Below are 14,001 nucleotides of genomic sequence, written 5' to 3'. Positions count from 1 at the left end.
CTTTATGTAATGTCCTTAAAACAAGTCACAATGATGCTCAGTAGTGTGTGTGGCCTCCACGTGCCCGTATGACCTCCCTACAACACCTGGGCATGCTCCTGATGAGGTGGTGGATGGTCTCCTGAGGGATGTCCTCCTGGACTAAAGCATCAGCCAACTCCTGGACAGTCTGTGGTGCAACGTGGTGGATGGAGTGAGACACGATGTTCCAGAAGTGCTGAATCGGATTCAGGTCTGGGGAACGGGTGGGCCAGTCCATAGCATCAATGCCTTCCTCTTGCAGGAACTGCGGACACACTCCAGCCACATGAGGTCTAGCATTGTCTTGCATTAGGAGGAAATCAGGGCCAACCACACCAACATATGGTCTCACAAGGGGTCTGATTATCTCATCTCGGTACCTAATGGCAGTCAGGCTACCTCTGGCAAGGACATGGAGGGCTGTGCGGCCTCCCAAAGAAATGCCACCCCACACCATTACTGACCCACCGCCAAACCGGTCATGCTGGAGGATGTTGCAGGCAGCTGAATGTTCTCCACAGCGTTTCCAAACTCTGTCACATGTGTTCAGTGTGAACCTGCTTTCATCTGTGAAGAGCACAGGGCACCAGTGGCAAATTTGCCAATCTTGGCAAATGCCAAACGTCCACCATGGTGTTGGGCTGTAAGCACAATCCCCACCTGTGGACGTCGGGCCCTCATATCACCCTCATGGAGTCTGCTTCTGACCGTTTGAGTGGACACATGCACATTTGTGGCCTGCTGGAGGTCATTTTGCAGGGCTCTGGCAGTGCTCCTCCTGCTCCTCTTTGCACAATGGTGGAGGTAGCGGTTCTGCTGCTGGTTTGTTGCCCTCCTATGGCCTCCTCCACGTCTCCTGATGTACTGGCCTGTCTCCTGGTAGAGCCTCCATGGTCTGGACACTACGCTGACAGACACAGCAAACCTTCTTGTCACAGCTCGCATTGATGGGCCATCCTGGATGAGCTGCACTACCTGAGCCACTTGTATGGGTTGTAAACTCTGCCTCATGCTACCACTAAGCACCACCAGCATTCAAAAGTAACCAAAACATCAGCCAGGAAACATAGGAACTGAGAAGTGGTCTTTGGTCACCACCTGCAGAACCACTCCTTTATTGGGGGTGTCTTGCTAATTGCCTATAATTTGCACCTGTTGTCTGTTCCATTTGCACAACAGCATGTGACATTGATTGTCAATCAGTGTTGCTTCCTGAGTGGACAGTGTGATTTCACAGAAGTGTCATTGACTTGGAGTTACATTGTGTTGTTTAAGTGTTCCCTTTATTTTTTAAAGCAGTGTACTTTCCCAAATTCTAAAACTAACCAAAAGACTCATAGGTCCAGTCCATGCCTGACTAATAGACATGTCATATTTCCAGATTTTTTTTTTCCTGCCCATAATTGGAGCATACGATTAGTTAGACAGTATGCTGTGGACTGAAAGTACTATACTTTTATTTCAGAAGAATGATCACAGAAGAATTATCAGGAGAAAGTTTGACCATAAAAGTTGAATTAAATCAATTTCTCTAATATAGATGACCCATAGGCAATGCTCAATGCTGCAAATCATTCTTCCGTTCTGGGAGTTCTCCAGACTTCTTGTATTGATATTCCCGGGTTCATCTCAGTTTTTGTTGATGGTCTTTCGGTCTTGTAAAGTTCGGATTTAGATCTACACTAAGTCGACAGGTTTCAGAATGTCTAATATCCTGAAACGTGATCCTGTAGCCACCAAGATTACTCCTAGAGAAAAGAATATCACCAGGCAGACATTTTAAATGGGCACTGTGGTTAAAACAAATTTTTGATATTGCACTCCTTTATGGTAAATAAAAAATCTTTCTAATGTACTTTGTTTAAAAAAAAAAATGGAATATATAGTTTACTATGTTTTATTTGTGTTTAAAAAAACTGCCACTAGGTGCCTCCCTACTTGTCTAGAGCATATTTCATTGCACAGACTTTGGACTCCTGAGCTCAAAATCAGGAAATGCAGTCTGGAGTGCTGAGGGGGGGGGGGGGTGCAGCCTTAGCCAATCATAGCTCATCTCACACAGTGAACTGCTCTGGGCTGTGTGTGAGGGAGGAAGTTCTCCCCTGTATGGTTTCAGATGATGTCCCACCTGCTGGGGAACACCCCTTCCCAGTCTGTGAATCTGACTGAGACTGCACAGCAAATACAGGGCAATATCAAGGTAGAAAACTAAAAAATAATAAAAATAAAGGTAGGGGTGGTTTATCATGATGGAGGCAGTGAACTGGGAGGATTATAAAATTTAACAAGATCATGACAGGTACTCTTTTGTGACACTTTCGTTGCATATTAATGCATTGATGACTATGTTATACCAGTGGCTTCAAACTGTGACCCTCCACATGTTGCAAAACTTCAACTCCCAGCATGCCCGGACAGCTAACTTTCGATAGGTGATAAGTTATTTTTCACTGCACTACTCCTTTTAAGACTTTTTTTTTGTCATTCTAAAGCTGGGTCACACAAAGTATTGGTCGGTATATTTAGCCAAAACCAGGAGTGGGTCCAGAACCCCCCAAAGAACTTTCCATTATTGCTTTTCTATTTGTTAGTTCTACTCCTAGTTTTGGTTACAAATACTGACAAAAAATACTATGGGTAAATCCAACCATCAAGCTGGGCTACACAACAAAAATGACAAGGCTTATGGAGGCAGCCTACTGACATTGACACCTCCAGAAGGTGTCCAACCCTCCTATAGATGTTTTATTGAATATCATTTACAGAACTTCGGGATCTATAAAGGTAGGAAAGGGACTGTGGAGAAATTCTGTATTTTCTTACCACAACTAAAGGTGAGCAGGGGTAGGAGTAATCTGCATAAGCCGATTTATCTGTAGATAAAAACAAGAAAAACATTTCATCAATCAGTGTGAAGTACTGCACAATTGTCTCATACTAACCACAAAAACTAAATGTACTATCTATTAAAATGTGAAAAAAACATTAGTAATAATCTTTATGTTGACATAAAATTACTTTAAAGGGGTACTCCGGTGGAAAACATTATTTTTTTAAATCAACTGGTGCAAGAAAGTTAAACAGATTTGTAAATTACTTCTATTAAAAAATCTTTACCCTTCTAGTACTTTTTAGCAGGAAATTCTTTTCTTTTTGAATTTCTTTTTTGTCTTGTCCACAGTGCTCTCTGCTGACACCTGATGCCCATATCAGGAACTGTCCAGAGCAGGAGAAAATCCCCATTGCAAACCTATGCTGCTCTGGACAGTTCCTGACACGGACAGAGGTTTCAGCAGAGAGCACTGTGAACAAGACAAAAAAGAAATTCAAAAAGAAAAGAATTTCCTCTGTAAAAATTACTGGAAGTGTAAAGATTTTATAATAGAAGTAATTTACAAATCTGTTTAACTTTCTGGCATCAGTTGATAAAAAAAAAAAAAAAAAAAAAAAAATGTTTTCCACCAGAGTACCCCTTTAAGTTCTAGGCCCAAAGCCTAGGGCTCCAGTACTGAAAGATTCTGAAGACAACCTATCCCCTTCTGGTTTCTCCAAGTCACAGAGACTAGAAATTGATGTTCCTACATATCGATACATGACTTCCAAAATTGTTGGGCTAGGATTTATAGGGCCTATCAGGGGGTATTATTTTGAGGGTCACCTACATCCAGACAGAACACGTCTTGGGGGTGTACGCTGGGGAAGTACTGTGAGCCCTGTACTGTGTACTGCCAGCCACCCAGCTTTTCCGTTCTCCTGAAGAAAATATCTGCTGGTAAAGCAGCCTTATTGGGGCTCTTCAGAAGACTGGGAAAGCTAGGTGGCACGCATACTGCGTGCCACCCAGCATTCCCAGTCTTCTGAAGCCGCAGAAAACATAGGTTGCTTGCCCTATCTACACTCCTAACTGCAGAGCCTAGGCCCGTCAAAGGATCCTCTACTACGCTGGTGTCCATTGCCACCCTGACTGCCACTATTCAGTTCAGTCGATAACTTGGTTCCTAAATAATCCAACAAAGCCACTATTCAATATAGTCAATAACTTGGTTCCTAAATAATCCACCAAAGCCACTATTCAGTACAGTGGATACCTTGGTTCCTAAATAATCCAAGAAAGCCACTATTCAGTACAGTCGATAATCTGGTTCCTAAATAATCCAACAAAGCCACTATTCAGTACAGTCGATAACTTGGTTCCTAAATAATCCAACAAAGTGTAAGGAAAGTAACCAAAAATGTCTATATCTCCATATGGTGACCTGCAGTAACCATATAGATATTTCATTTTTAACATAAATATAAAGTTAGACACTTTACCTGGATTATAATAGTCCTGTAAGATAATAGTGCTGCTCTGATAGAGTAGAGCCCGCATGTCCAAATACGATGTTATGGTGTGGCAGACCTCGATGCCAGCTTTCAGCTGTATAAGGTAATGGTTACACATGGTATTAGGAGTTGGGATTTATTACAGAGATAGAAAAGGAAGAGGCAAGAAGCAAATGTTGGATACTCACGGAATTCAGGTATAAGTAAACATGATTGTCTTTAAAAACAACGTCAGATATCTTATCTGCAGACAAAATCTAGAAGGAGAAGAAAGCAAGATGGAGTTTGATGACACATTCCCTTTAACTTCTCAAAAAAACAATCAATGGATCACAATTGTAGCACAGGCCTTGGCGGCAAAGTTTAAATGGGCACTGTCCGAGATAAAATACTTTTTAATTTGTTGTACATCTTTTCAAAACAATAGTATTTCTAACATACTTCTTAATTTTTTTTTCACATTTTATTAAAGAAAACTGCCTTTGAAAATCCCACCTAGGGCTCCCCATACCTCCTGGGACACTGATCATTCCCACAGCAGCATGAGTGTGTCCAAGAGTCATGGACACGAGATGGCTGATTGACAAGGCTGCAGGAGGAACACAGCCTGCAGCAACACTGCTGTAACACAAAGTTTTACCAAACATGTGCCTCCAGCTGTTACAAAACTACAACTCCAAGCATGCCCAGACAGCCAAAGGATGTCTGGGCATGCTGGGAGTTGTAGTTTTGCAAAAGCTGTAGGCACACAGCTGAAGGCAACTCTAATGTTATACAAGAGTTATCAAAACACTATACCTCCAACTATTCCAAAACTACAAGTCCCAGCATTTCAGGACTGCCTGAAGGACACACATGAATGACATAGGAAGATGTAAGTTATACACTCACCATATTGTCTCTGGTGGTAGAGTACCGGCAATCTCCAATAATCATTGCGTGTGTGTGTTTGTGTGTGTGTGTACAGCATAAAACCAGAGAGGAAAGGGTCACAGAGGAGGGCTGCCAGGCTCGCTCCCAAGAGCAGTGAGTCAGACGAGTAAGAAAGGGGGAGGAGTCATCATAGTGCAGGCAAGAGAAGAACATGCCCCCTCCCTTTGACAAGATGGAAAAGACATCGAGCAGCTATGATATGATATATTTTTGTTAACTATAGGTGATAGAGACAATAAAAACGTATCACAGTTTTTTTTTTGTATTTTTTGTGGGATCTGACAGATATGCTTTAAGGCCTTGGTTGTATTAACAGAATCTACAACACTGTGTGAAATCCATGATATAATAGATGCCAACAGCAGCCATAGGTGCCAGTGACTAATAATGGAGTCTTTTGGGGAACTAGATATGTTGGGGTTTCCATAGTTTAGGTAGGGAACGCAACGCTGAATGCTGCATTGTTCTTGTCATCGAACCTAATGTCATTGCTGATGGAGGCTTCAAACACATGTGTGAACACAGCCTAACAATCGCTTTTAAAAAATATATGAATTTTATGTTGATTTACAGTTAAATATGTATTAGCAAACCTTGAGGCATCCATTAATGGGGTTGTGCAGCGAAAAATAACTTATCCCCTATACTCAGTTATCTCCTGAACAGGCCCCGGCTCTCTAAGAGGAGCATGTGCCATCCCCAGTAGGTGCTCCTCTCAGAGAGCCTGGGCCCATACATTTCTATGGGAACACCGGAATTGCAGCACTCGGGTCTCTTCGGGGCTCCCATACAGAATGAAAGGAGAGTGCGCCGTCCCCAGCATGTGCTCCTCTGAGAGACCCAGAGCCCGTTCAGGAGATTGTTGGAACCCCCACGATCCGACTCCTATCCCCTCTCCTGTGGATTGGCTTTTCGCTGCACAACCCCTTTAACCTCGGTTCCCGCTATTAACTGACACTCACATTGTAGAATGATCCACGATCAGTCGAATAACCAGTCAGTTCCTTGATGTCAATTAAGATCATGTTGGTTTCCTGTTGGTCACCATTGTAACTAAAAAAGAAAATGGTGTTATGAAATGGGATGATAATTATCCATTACTGGAAGCCAATACTAGCTAAGCAACCTTCGTTGTCCGGTAAGTGACATCTGCTACTTCTCTTCATGTCTTCAATATTCCTGCTTCACCAGACAGATAATCTCTTCAGATGACTGGGAAAGCTGGGGAAGTACTGTGAGCTCTGCACTGTGTACTGTCCGCCACCCAGCTTCTCCGATCTTCTGAAGAAAATATCTGCTGGTAAAGCAGCCTTATTGGAGCTCTTCAGAAGACTAGAAAAGTTTGTCCTCTCTGCAGTCCTAACTGCAGCAGAGCTGCCATGCACTCCCTATTCCCCTGTTATCCTTTTATTTTCTCCCTCCCCCTCCCTAAATCTTCTCTCTTCCACCCCCCCCCCCCCCCCTGCCTCCATCCCCTCTCCCATGAGACACACTTGGTTTTGGCAAATACAATTACCTTTTTTTTATCAATGTGATTTTCACGTAACCAAAGTAAAGTCTTTACGACAAAGATTATATATATACAAACATCAAAATGGGTTCCCATTTTGATTCTGGATTTTACCATCCAGGACAGGAGAGCCTCCAGAAATTCCTAAATTTGTCACCCAATCATTTGGTCAGGAGAGACCTGTGAAAGTGATGGGAGCCAGTAGGATTGGGGCTCTCTTCTCCATGGGCCCCACAGTAGCTATAAGGTCAGCCTTAGTAGTACTTACGCCTTTCCATGAGACAAAACTAACTAAATCAACAAGACCTCCATAGTGACCTTTTTAAAGTAATCTAGTTGAACCATCAAACTCATGTCCTGGGGAAGGCCGAGATCAAGGAAGAAATACCAAAAATATAACTTAAGGAGTTCTGTAGTAAAAGATAACTTATACCCTATCCAAAGGACTCTCAAGAAAGGGGTTAAGTTATAGATTGTGGGGGGTCCGACCGCTGGGACTCCCGCGATCTCCTGAACGAGGCCTCTGCAGTCTGCTGGAAGAAGGGGGAGTGCCAACATCCGAATGCAGCAGTGGCCGTCACACCCCCTCCATGTATCCCATAGAGATAAATGGAGGGGGGGTGTCAGCCGCGGCTTCCTGCAGGGGTTGGAACGGCCCCTTTCAGCAGACTGCCAGGGCCCCGTTCCAGAGATCGTGAGGGGTCCCAGCAGTCGGACCCCACCACAATCTATAACTTATCCCCTATGCTTTGAATAGGGAATACGTTATTTTTCACTGCACTCCTCCTTTAAGGATAATTATTATTTAGGTCCCTCATCCTTTAGCAGAACCGAGAGCAGCTACAAAGAGCATCTCTTGCTCTGGAGGACCTAGCACATCCGTACATTAGATAAGTGGTCTCAAACTGTGGCCCTCCAGATATTGCAAAACTTCAACTCCCAGCATACCTGAACAGCCAACGGCAGTTTGAGACCACTGCATTATATAGACACCAATTGGTGTTAGTGTAATGCTTTTTTCCTCCTGTGGTGGAGCTAATAACTTCTTGCCAGGTCTTCCCACATATTAAAGGGGTGATCCAGGAATTAAAAAAAAAACAGAGCAAATTTCTTTCAAAAATAGCTCCACGTCTGTCCCCAGGTTGTGTGCGGTATTACAACTTGGCTCTGTTAACTTCAATGGAACTGAGTTGCAGAACCACACCCAACCTGGAGACAGACGGGGAGCAGTTTATGAAATAAATTTGCTCTGTTTTTTTAATTCCTGGATAACCTCTTTAAAGCTGATTTGCTGGGTGTTCTTGCAGCAGGACACCTTGTAACAAAACAGCATTGTTCATGTTGGACAACCCCTTTAAAAGCAATAATTCAGAATAGAAAAAGTATTGTGCCCGCAGAGACTTACCTGGCACAGATATCAGTATAAATGACTGGCGCTACACCTTCAGTACAGGATTCAGTCCGTGTAGTAACGGTCAGGGAGAATTCGCTTCCTTCATTTGTTACCTTGGTGTTGAATTTAGCTGTGATCTAAAGGGGGAAACAGATGGTGAATGTTTGTCAGAACTCCTTGTCAGATTTTGGCACTGTTCACAATACAGATATTCTGTGTGGATTCAGTTAGAGAAGCCTTCATGAACAGGGCCGGTTCTGCCTATAGGCAAAATAGGCAGCTGCCTAGAGTGCCCTCTTGATGGGGGCGCCGCTCTGCCCACTGCAAGAAAGTTAGTAGCCAGCCAGAATCCAAAGCACCCGCAGCTCATCTGAAGCACCTGCCCAGCCAGCACCAGCATTGCAACACAACATTTTCGCACGGATTCCGCATTAATTCTGCATCTGTTTAACATCTGCAGAATTCCGCACCGAACCAATGCGGATGCAGAATTCATGCAGATGTGCAGATTTTTCACTGTGTGGGATTCTGCAGCCGAGATACAGAAAGATATAAGACCAGACTTATATTTTTCCAGACCACGGAAATCAGAATTTCAGCAGCAGAATTCCACATGCGGAAATTCAGCTGTGTGAATGAAATTGCGGAATCCTATTAAAGTTAATGGGAAATAAATTTTGATGGAATTCAGCACGGAAAGTTCATGCGGAATTCTGTGTGGAATTTACGTCATGTGTGAACGCGTCCTTAAGATCAATAGAATTCTCCTGCAAGTGGAATCTGCACAGAATTTCCCAGTGGAAATTCCGTAGTGTGAACATGGCCTCAGAGGTCTATGAAAGGTTATTGTTGATTGACACGTTCATATCACTCAAATGCAAATCCCTATTCCAAGGGCAATTTAAATGGGCACTGTCATAAAACCTGATTTTTTTTAATAACTTTTGTAATTGACTTCCACACACATAAAAAAAGTTTTATGTTAGTTTTGCTGCTGTATGCTTCTGGCCACCAGGGGGTCTCCCTTCTTGGCCAGAACACATTCCGTCTGGTCAAAATCACAGATTTTGGTCTCCTGCTTGTAATGGCAGGAGACCAAACTCAGGAAGTGTTTCTCTGCACTGAGCTTGATTGATAGCTGCAAAGAGCCTCACTGAAAGCTGCAAAGAGCCTCACTGAAGGCTGCATAGAGCCTCACTGAAGGCTGCATAGAGCCTCACTGAAGGCTGCATAGAGCCTCACTGAAAGCTGCAAAGAGCCTCAATGAAAGCTGCAAAGAGCCTCAATGAAATCTGCATAGAGCCTCACTGAAAGCTGCAAAGAGCCTCAATGAAAGCTGCAAAGAGCCTCACTGAAAGCTGCATAGAGCCTCACTGAAAGCTGCATAGAGCCTCACTGAAAGCTGCATAGAGCCTCACTGAAAGCAGCTGTACAGACTAAAAGCTCCACAAACTGAAAGCTGAACAGAACCTCACTGAAAGATAAACACACTAAAAGTTGCTTCACAGAGCTTGAGGTCTTCTATTCATCATAGCGCTGCATCGATGTGAGGGCAGAAGTGGTCCCCAGTAGGCTTCAGTGATGTCATGCCTGCTGGGAATCGCCCACTTTCTCCAGCTGAGTAGTTTTACAATGTGAACAAGAAGAAAGGTAAGATACAGAGCGGGAGGGGTGTTAGGAGTAGTTAAGGAACATAGCCTGAGTTAGTTTAGAAAAGTTTATTTAGTAACAGGTACTCTTTAAGCTTTGCCTTTAGTCCTCATAGGAAAGTCCAAAAAATACTTCCCATAAACCTTCACTGTGGGGCATATCTGCATAAGCACTGTGCTTCTGAAAGATTGGGAAGTGTTCACAAGTGTTAATAATTATTATTTTTTGAACTCCTGTTTTCCCATGATCCACAAAATAATGAAAGGGGTAGACCAAAGAACTGTACATTTAAGAAACCTATTCCCTATCCGCAGCATAGGGCAGTGTTTCCCAACCAGGGTACCTTTAGCTGTTTCAAAACTTCAACGCCCGGACAGCCTCCGGCTTGGATTGTATTCTCACCTGTATTAGGGGGTTGCCTTTTCCAGAGGTGGTCACTGTGTAAATTCCAAATTCAACAGGTAAGGGGATTCTCTGAACCAGCATCTTGTTATCTTTGGTAACACTTGCTTGGGCAACTTGAATATCTCCTAGAGCCACAAAAATGTTAACATCGGTGTCGTCAACGTAGACCCGTAGACCATACTCCGTAATGGCTTCAACCGACGTTACTGTGTCCTAAAGAGAAGACAATGATTGTTTGAATATGGATCTTAAAGGGGTACTCCGCTGCTCAGCGTTTGGAACAAACTGTTCCGAACACTGGAGCCGGCGACGGGAGCTCGTGATGTCATAGCCCCGCCCCCTCATGACATCCCACCCTGCCCCCTAAATGCAAGTCCATGGGAGGGGGCGTGACGGATGTCATGCCCCCTCCCATAAACTTGCATTGAGGGGGCGGGGTGTTACATCATGAGGGGGTGGGGCTATGACATCACGAGATCCCGGCTCCAGCGTTCGGAACAGTTGAGTACCCCTATAAGTAAGGTGAAAATATATACCGATAGTATTCCGGTCATCCCCTGCATACCTGTGAGGATATGTAACCACCATATGCGTTCTGACGCTGAGACAGCCACGTTGCTATTTGGGCGAGTTCATCGAGTTTCTCTTGATTCACAACAGGGCCGTGCAAAATACCCAACATCATGGTTGCTGTGATGTCCACCTCTGCTGAGGCGTACACAATGGGCAAGAAATAATATGGCCTTCCTGAAAGTATGTTTTCACGCCTCCAGTATATTGTACCACCTATAGGTAAGACAGTGTGTTATGTACATAAACAAGATATCTTAACCATTCAACATTGACTTCTATTAAGAAATGTTCTTATGTGTATGGAATTCTCATAATGGGCCCAAACAATATGTATCCCTTAAATATAAATAGATATATATATGTGTGTGTGTGTGTGTGTATATATATATTTTTTTCTCTCCCTTATTAACAAACACTGAAAATTTTTGTATATTTAGTGTATTTTCTGATTGTAAATTCCATCTTGCGTCAACTGTTTGTTTGCATTTAGTGATATGCTTTACAGCAGGACCCATGGACCATACACAACAATAGACAGGAGCTGTCCCATTCACATGAATTGGAGACGCTACTATGCATTCTCTGTGACCTTTTCAGAGGTCATTCTACATAGAGGCTGATCTCTGCTGTAAATGGTGGTGAATCCAGTGTTATCTATACACTGGTGTCACCTTACACTGTATTCCTGTCTGTACAGAGAAGAAAGGAAATTATCTGTACAGTACATAGTTTTAGGTCTATTGGCCAAAATGGAAACTGCAAGATTTTATGAATATTTTAAAAGATACATAGTAAAATCAAAAAAATTATCATCCTCATACGTCATCCTTATATCCCAACCTCATATCTCTTTAGCATATCCCGTCCTGATATCCTGACCTCATATCCCATCCTCATATCCCATCCTCATCTCGTTCTCATATCTCGTCCTCATATCCCGTCCTCATATCCCATCCTCATCTCATTCTTATATCTCGTTCTCATATCTTGTCCTCATATCCCGTCCTCATAGCCCGTCCCCATAGCCCGTCCTCATAGCCCGTCCTCATAGCCCGTCCTCATAGCCCGTCCTCATAGCCCGTCCTCATATCCCATCCTCATCTCATTCTTCTATCTCGTTCTCATATCTCGTCCTCATATCCTGTCCCCATATCCCGTCCCCCTATCCCGTCCTCCTATCCCATCCTCCTATCCTGTCCTCATATCCCGTCCTCATATCTTGTGTTTATATCTTTTCCTCATATCGCAACCCCATATCCCGTCCTCATCTTGTTTTCATATCCTGTCCTCATAACCCAACCCCACATCTCATCCTCATATCCTGTCCTCATATCCCGTCCTCAAATCCCGTCTTCATATCTCGTCCTCATATCCTGTGTTTATATCTCATCCTCATATCCTGACCTCATATGCCGACCTCATTTCCCATCCTCATATCTCATCCCGACGATAACCCCACTTTATATCCTGTAATTATATCTTGCCCTCATATCCCCATCCTCAAAAAGTCTCCTGTTAAACTGCACTATCCTTTGTCTCCATTCATTCCATTTACCTGTGTCTTGGTTTTGCACCCCATCCTAAAACATAAGTACCCCAACTGATAGCAGCAAGGACACTGTGCCCCAGGGGAACCCATTCCATCAAAACCCTTTGCAGCCTCCTCATCACTGTTCTGGCATTTAAGAGCCTCGAGTTGCCCCCCCTGCAAGACTTTTGAGTCTCACAGTGGCCACACCCAGTTGTCAATCTATTCATCTATTTCCCGGGGGGGGGGGGGGGGGGGAACAGAGGACCTGTACAATGAATAGTTCTGAAAATAGATTTTCTATAATTGTTATTTTACTTAGGACAGAGGTTTTTACTGATACGGAAATGGCAGGGGAGCCAACGGGTCTTTCAAGATTCATCATTCATCAGGACACTATAAACTCAATGTCATATGAAGACTGATGGTATAATGTGCATAAGGGTCATGGGGTTTCATTTAGGAAAAAGTTTACAATACCTTCGGTTATGGCCCGTGCTTGCACAATGGCGTACACCTCTTCCCATCTGTCTAGTTTAGCCAGAGCTATAACTTCGAATACATAGGCGAGAGTATATATATCCAGGGTCTCGTAATCCGCTGCTTGGATACACCTTAGGCAACCTTCCAACAATGTTTCCTATAGGAAATGTAAGACGTAGTATGAGATACAGCCGGACAGTCCATATGTTCTAAGCAATGGATTTTACTGTTGCAAAACTACAACTCCCAGCATGCCCGGACAGCCGAAGGCTGTCCGAGCATGCTGGGAGTTGTGGTTTTGCAACAGCTGGAGGCACCCTGGTTGGGAAACACTGCATTAGACAAACATGCGTCCTTGTAATGCACACAATGCACAATTCAGTATATTTACAGTTTGTGTAGTAGTTAAAGGGGTACTCCACTGGAATTTTTTTATTAGTATTTTTTTTTTTTTAAATCAACTGATGCCAGAAAGTTAAACAGATATGTAAATTACTTCTATTTAAAAATGTGAACCCTTCCAGTACTTATCAGCTGCTGAATTTCTTTCCTGTCTGACCACAGTGCTCTCTGCTGACAGCTCTGTTCATGTCAGGAACTGTCCAGAGCAGGATAAGTTTGCTATAGGGATTCGCTCCTACTCTGGACAGTTCCTAAAATGGACAGAGGTGTCAGCAGAGAGCACTGTGGTCAGACTGGAAAGTAGATTCAAAAAGAGAAGAACTTCCTCTGGAGCATACAGCAGCTGATAAGTACTGGAAGGGTTAAGATTTTTTAAATAGAAGTAATTTACAGATCTGTTTAATTTTCTGGCACCAGTTAATAAAAAAAAAAAAAAAAAAAAAAAAAAAGGTTTCCAGGTTTCTAGAAGGAAAAGAACTTGCTCTACAGTGCTACCTACTGGAGGTAGCTCGTCTTCCACTCAATGTGTGACCTGTAAAGAGCCTTGAAACATGACTGGGGACTATCAGTGAACAGGTGCACCATGGCCATTAAGTATGCACACACCCTGTCCATGTACAGCGCATACACGCCACACACTGTAGTTTGCCGTCCCCGCCTACTGGAGTAGTCAGACCGTCAGATGGGCTTAAGAGCCCTATATCTCCGGAACAGGGGGCGATCACCATACGCAGAGACTTGTGCTTTGAGACGGGCCTGCCGGTTAGATTTAAATAT

The 14,001-nt window shown here is 43.5% G+C and overlaps 1 protein-coding gene across 1 annotated transcript in view; it reads right to left on the bottom strand.

The window, feature by feature from the left end:
- Nucleotides 1–1,432: 1,432 nt before the first annotated feature.
- Nucleotides 1,433–14,001, bottom strand: part of LOC130283112 (ovostatin-like) — a 97,434-nt gene continuing 84,865 nt past the window's right edge. Inside the window, exons 30-38 of the mRNA XM_056532298.1 lie at nt 12,820–12,979; nt 10,804–11,024; nt 10,236–10,451; nt 8,196–8,320; nt 6,243–6,333; nt 4,536–4,604; nt 4,336–4,441; nt 2,845–2,894; nt 1,433–1,769 (exon numbers count right to left, since the gene is read on the bottom strand). Coding sequence (XP_056388273.1) covers nt 1,764–1,769; nt 2,845–2,894; nt 4,336–4,441; nt 4,536–4,604; nt 6,243–6,333; nt 8,196–8,320; nt 10,236–10,451; nt 10,804–11,024; nt 12,820–12,979 — 1,044 coding nt within the window. The 3' untranslated portion in view covers nt 1,433–1,763. The remainder of the gene's footprint in view (nt 1,770–2,844; nt 2,895–4,335; nt 4,442–4,535; nt 4,605–6,242; nt 6,334–8,195; nt 8,321–10,235; nt 10,452–10,803; nt 11,025–12,819; nt 12,980–14,001) is intronic.

This window comes from Hyla sarda, chromosome 7 (assembly GCF_029499605.1).
Source record: "Hyla sarda isolate aHylSar1 chromosome 7, aHylSar1.hap1, whole genome shotgun sequence".
Lineage (NCBI taxonomy): Eukaryota > Metazoa > Chordata > Amphibia > Anura > Hylidae > Hyla > Hyla sarda.
The sequence above is the reverse complement of the archived record's forward strand: the minus strand, read 5'-3'. Positions and strand labels throughout refer to the sequence as shown.